Source organism: Morus notabilis, unplaced genomic scaffold (genome assembly GCF_000414095.1).
Source record: "Morus notabilis unplaced genomic scaffold, ASM41409v2 Scaffold115, whole genome shotgun sequence".
NCBI lineage: Eukaryota > Viridiplantae > Streptophyta > Magnoliopsida > Rosales > Moraceae > Morus > Morus notabilis.
Genome location: NW_010361020.1, coordinates 569,878 through 575,185, shown reverse-complemented (window position 1 = coordinate 575,185; position 5,308 = coordinate 569,878). Strand labels below are relative to the sequence as shown.

The following is a 5,308-nucleotide window of genomic DNA, read 5'->3' as shown; positions in this document are numbered from 1 at the left end:
TTGGTACAATCCTTCTTCATGTGTCTAGGTTTCTTGCAAAAGTAACAGCAAAATTCCTCATCTTGTTTCTTTTACTGTATCTTTTGGGCTGGACCTCCCGCAGCTTCTTTGTCCTTCTTCCTTTTCTTGTTCTTGTCCTTAGAGGTACTAGCCAAGTGAGCACTTTCTATCTTTTCTTGTTGCAGTCTTTCTTCTTCTTGCACACAATGAAAAATGAGCTCATTCAGAGTCCATTTGTCCTTTTGGCAGTTGTATCTGACCTTAAACTGACTGAATTGTGCAGGAAGAGAAATCAAAACTAAATGCACGAGCAAATCCTCAGATAGCTCTAACTTTAGTGCCTTTAGTTTCGAAGGAAGATGAGACATTTCCATGATGTACTCCCTTATATTTCCTTTTCCTTTATGCTTCATTGAAATCAAGTTCGACAAAATCGTACTTGTTTCAGCCTTATCATTTTTAGCAAAACGCTTTTCAATTTCCTCAAGGAACTCTTTGGCAGTAGTTACCTTTTCGGACACAGCGCCCCTAAAAGTTTCTGGAATTCCACGCTTCATGATCATAAGACTCATGCGATTTGAACAATCCCACTTCTCAAAGTCCTGTTTTTCCTCATTGGAACTTTCATCCGTAAGAGTAGTGGGTTGTTCAATCCTTAGCGCAAGGTCTAGATCCATGCAGCTAAGAACGATCATAACGTTCCCTTTCCATACCTTAAAGTTTGTTTCATTTAACATGGGAATAGAATTGATGTTGGCAGATATAGCAGAAGCAGATGTATTAACTGAAAATAGAACAAAACAAAACGTTCACATAAATACCATATCAAACTTTTAAGAATTCAAATAATGGTAAGACCCATCACAAGATACCTAGCACAATATTAACATTTAGTCTTTGGACAGTAATATTAACTTGTAAGTGGTACTCTTGGTGTAGTAATCAAATACTGATAATAAAATCATGTCAAACAACAAGCCTTTCTTTGGATCGACTTATTGTTCACATAGAATACCTAATAATTGTCACATATTTATTACCACAAGTGTGCATGTAATTCGGCCAAATAATGACCTTCCTTTGGGCCGGTCAATATCCGCATGAATTACATGCCCACAACCATCTTGATGTTATAAAATAAATTAATTTACACAAGATATGCTACTTTGGTAGCATGTTGTTTCATTCAATTCATATTAAAACATAAGACATCCATAAAAGAAAAGTTGTATCAAAATTTGAATTTAAATTTCCCAAACAAAGAAATCAAGTCAAAGTCAACGGTAGTCAAAGTCAACGTTCAACGGAAACTTTGGTCATGGTTGGACAAGTCGGGTCAACCCAACCCGAATCCTGAATCCGGCCTGCATATCCCCTGTTCCTTTTTTTTTTTTGGGTTTCTGAGGGCCAAGCCCGCAGCCCTTTCTTTTTTTTTTTTGTTATGGGCCCAGTTGGATCCATTTCTTTCTCCAGCAACTCTGGGCTTCAGCCCAGAGGCTGCATACTGAGGGGTCGCAACAGTCGCGACCCCTCGAGAGTAATGGCGGCCATTCAGGCCGCCAGTCCCAACCGTCACGGCTGTAGGCCGTGGCTCTTCATCACCGGCGCGGCCGGACGTTCTACAATGCCGGCGGCGGCAAACGCCGTGTCCGGATAGCATATCGCCAGAGTTTGGCCAGTTTTCTTGAATCCTTTGTTTGAAACTTATATTATGTTCTGCATCCTATATATATACACATATAAACTGAGTCCATAGGAAAACGACAACAAAATTCTAGTATCCTTACTTATATATGTATATATAATATGGAGGCAGAGCAAATATCAAAAAGAATGTCTGAAAGCATCAACTGAAAAATTAGAAAAGAATTTCTCTGGTTACTCTAATACCACTTGATGAAAATAAATTCTTTATTGATTAAATCTTTAGTCACACTAAGATTTATCATATCAAATCATCAAGAAGAATAGACTTAAACGGAAGCGTACCTGAGTCCATATGAACGGATTATTTCTTGAATCTTGTGGTTCTTGATCAATCTTTTGGTTCTTAATCTTCAAATTATTCAGTATGAATGCCTTGAGAAGGAATTCTCACTTTTCTAATAATGGGATAATTTGGGGACTACGACTATTTATATAGAAGTCAACTTTTCATTATTTTTAATTTGACACATCATAAAATAAAAAATAACAATTTGGTCTCTACACATATTAGGCTCACACTTATTAAATGCATTAAAGCTCAAATTATCTAAAATTTTATTTGATCACATGGGCTTAACATTAATAGCATATAATATACAATTATTATTATATATGTATATAATATATACACGTCCAACATCTAACAGGAGGAGTAAGGAGATAACTACAAATGAAAGTGTTACTAATATAGAATACGATATTATGCGGCCATAGGTACGTACGAGATGTATTGTTTGGCCCTAGTGCTAAAATTTTTTGAGAACATTTTTGAATTTTTTTTTCTTTTTTGTATGAAACTCTTTGAGATTTTCAGAAAGACAAAAGTACATAAAAAAAGTTTTATTATTATTATTATTATTAAACCCTTGAGAGTTAAGAGAGCCACCAAATTAACTAACTTGCAGTAAAATTGAGCTCGTACTAAACTTCTACACTGAAGTTATTTTGTTTAATTTAGTGATAAATTGAATAAGTAGGCTTGAATGGTCGGTCACAGGCACATGTGTATTCATAATATTACACTTGATTCTACCACATTGTGTAGTACTTGAATTTAAAAATGATAAATGGCTCCGCCAGAACCCGCAACTTAGTAGACACAAAGAGGTAAGCCCCATCACCTTGTGGGGTCCATGTGAGGCCCACTCTTGTGTGTTGTGAAGTTGCGGCTTCACGGAGCCGTGTAACAAGGCTGGTTTGAATTCCTACCCTTACATATTCAAAAAATAAATAAAATAAGTAGACTATTTATCACTTATTAAAAAAAAATGTAAACCTTTTTATTTTTAGTTTTTCTTCAAAATGTTAAAACTCTTTGTCAATCTTTAACGGCCACTACGTGTCTTTAAGGGGGAAAAAAAAATCACAGAACTTTGTTTGTTTCCTTCCTTTTTTTTTTTTTAATGATTTTACTTTTTTTTCAAGAGGACGATTCATTTCACATAAATATATTTTATGACAGTATACATGTACATATATTGTTTTATTGAATGAAAATAAAATACATTTGTCTCGGTTCTATTTTTGGTCTTACAATATTATATCATCTCATAATAAGCGTTAAAGAGTAGTTGAGAAACAGCTCAAATTTTTTACACGACCTGAAGCAGTAATATACACCAATTGACATCAAAATTGACATAAATCAATCATATCAATTTTTATGTAGTGCTTGTATTTAATTTACAGATTTTGGTGCTATGAGTGGAGCAGTAATATACCTAAAAAAGGACCTAAATATTTCAGAACTAAAGGTAGATATAGTGCTTGGAGTGTTTAACTTCTGCTCGCTATTCGGGTCGTTAGCCGGAGGAAGAATCTGCGACTGGATCGGCCGTCGATACACCATAGCATTGGCCGGCGTCCTCTTCCTTGCCGGAGCAGTCCTGATGGCCTGCTCCAAAGGCTACGGTTTCCTCTCCGTTGGCAACTTGGCTTGCAGCACCGGTGTCGGCTTCGCCTTCATGATTGCCCCTGTCTACGCGGCCGAAGTTGCTCCGGCATCCTTTCGTGGGTTTCTTCCCACATTCCCGGAGGTAATTAATATTTCCTTCTGTCCGTGAGTTTTGTGTGTTCTTCTTATGAATGTTTTATTAAAAAAAAAAAAATTTAAAATACATATCCTGTGATCTCTTATCGCAATGTGAGTACTATTTTCATGCTTCCGACTTAATGTTTATTAATATTTGGTGCGACTGAGGTGACTGATTCCTCTCCTAATCTTAATAGATATCGCAGAATGCAAACTTTCCAAGCGTGTGAGGCTCCTGTAATCACGTCCAAAAAAAAAAAAAAGCTAGTTTTGAGTAGTCTCTTACTCCGACATTTTATTTTAATTAAAAAAAAGTATTAATCAATTCAGAGATCATAGTATACTTTAGCGTCTGATGAAAGCTTGAGAACATTTTAATTAATGATTTTGAGTAATATATAACGTCTTGTTGGTGTGCTTAGCATCATTAGATATCATAAGTTCATGTTAATCATCATTGATTTTGAGCTAACTATATAATATATATACATCCTCCATGCATGCAGGTGTTCATGAACCTAGGCCTATTAGGGGGCTACATCCTAGCCTACGTATTCTCCAAACTCCCACTCTACTTAGCCTGGAGACTAATGCTCTGCGCCGGCGGATTTCCCTCCGTTTGCCTCATCGCCGGCATCCTCGCCATGCCAGAATCCCCGCGATGGCTCGTCATGCAGGGCCGTTTCTCTGAGGCTAGGCAAGTCTTCGACAGAACCTCCGACTCCAAAGCCGAAGCTCAGCTCCGCCTCGCCGACATCATCGAAGCCGCCGCCAAAACCACCACCACAACAGCCACGAAAACCGCCCCAAGCCCCTGGAACTCTTTCTCCGCCTCGCCGACATCATCGAAGCTGCCACATCCTCATCGCCGGCGTCGGCATCAACTTCTTCCGGCAGGCGTCCGGCCTTGACGTCACCCTCCTCTACGGCCCCACAATCCTCGAAAAGGCTGGAATCGACGCCGACCAGAAGCTCCTCGCGATGATCTGTCTCGGCGCCGTGAAGCTGGTCTTCGTCCTGGTGGCCACCTTCCTCCTCGACCAATCCGGCCGCCGCCCCCTCCTCCTCTGCAGCACCGTCGGCATGATCCTCTCCCTCCTCGGCCTCGCCGCCGGGCTCACCGTCATCGACCGGTGGTCCCACCAGAAGCTGACATGGGCCATCGGGCTCTGCGTGACGACCATACTCTCCAACACCGCCTTCTTCTCGATCGGTCTAGGCCCCATCACGTGGGTCTACACGTCGGAGATTTTCCGTCTGAGGCTGAGAGGCGTCGGAGCCAGCATCGCCGTGGCGGTCAACCGGCTGAGCAGCGGGATAATTGTGTTGACTTTCACGTGATCACTTTCAAAGAAGATAACCATCGGTGGAACTTTCTTTATGTACGCCGGTTTGTCGATAGTGGCTTGGTTTTTCTTTTACTCTATGTTGCCTGAGACCAAGGGCAAAACCCTAGAGGAAATGGAGTCTTTTTGGAGACTTTTTCATTTGGAGGTCGTCTTCGTCTTCTTCTAGTGATTTGAAGAAGAAGCCAATGGAAATTGGCAAGGATATTGGTACCGAGCCTTA

At 40.0% G+C, this 5,308-nt stretch overlaps 2 protein-coding genes across 2 annotated transcripts; one reads left to right on the top strand and one right to left on the bottom strand.

Annotated features, from left to right (window-relative positions):
- Positions 1 to 71: 71 nt before the first annotated feature.
- LOC112091550 lies at positions 72 to 1,999 on the bottom strand. The gene is made up of 2 exons (XM_024165540.1): positions 1,990 to 1,999; positions 72 to 784 (listed from the first exon to the last, which is right to left on the bottom strand). Exons 1-2 carry the CDS (start codon positions 1,997 to 1,999, stop codon positions 72 to 74), a joined length of 723 nt encoding a protein of 240 aa, XP_024021308.1.
- Positions 2,000 to 3,407: 1,408 nt separating this feature from the next.
- Positions 3,408 to 5,080, top strand: LOC21409568 (putative polyol transporter 2). Its single transcript, XM_010097898.1, has 2 exons — positions 3,408 to 3,743; positions 4,391 to 5,080. The coding sequence occupies exons 1-2, from the start codon at positions 3,408 to 3,410 to the stop codon at positions 5,078 to 5,080; spliced, it is 1,026 nt and encodes a 341-aa protein (XP_010096200.1).
- Positions 5,081 to 5,308: the final 228 nt, after the last annotated feature.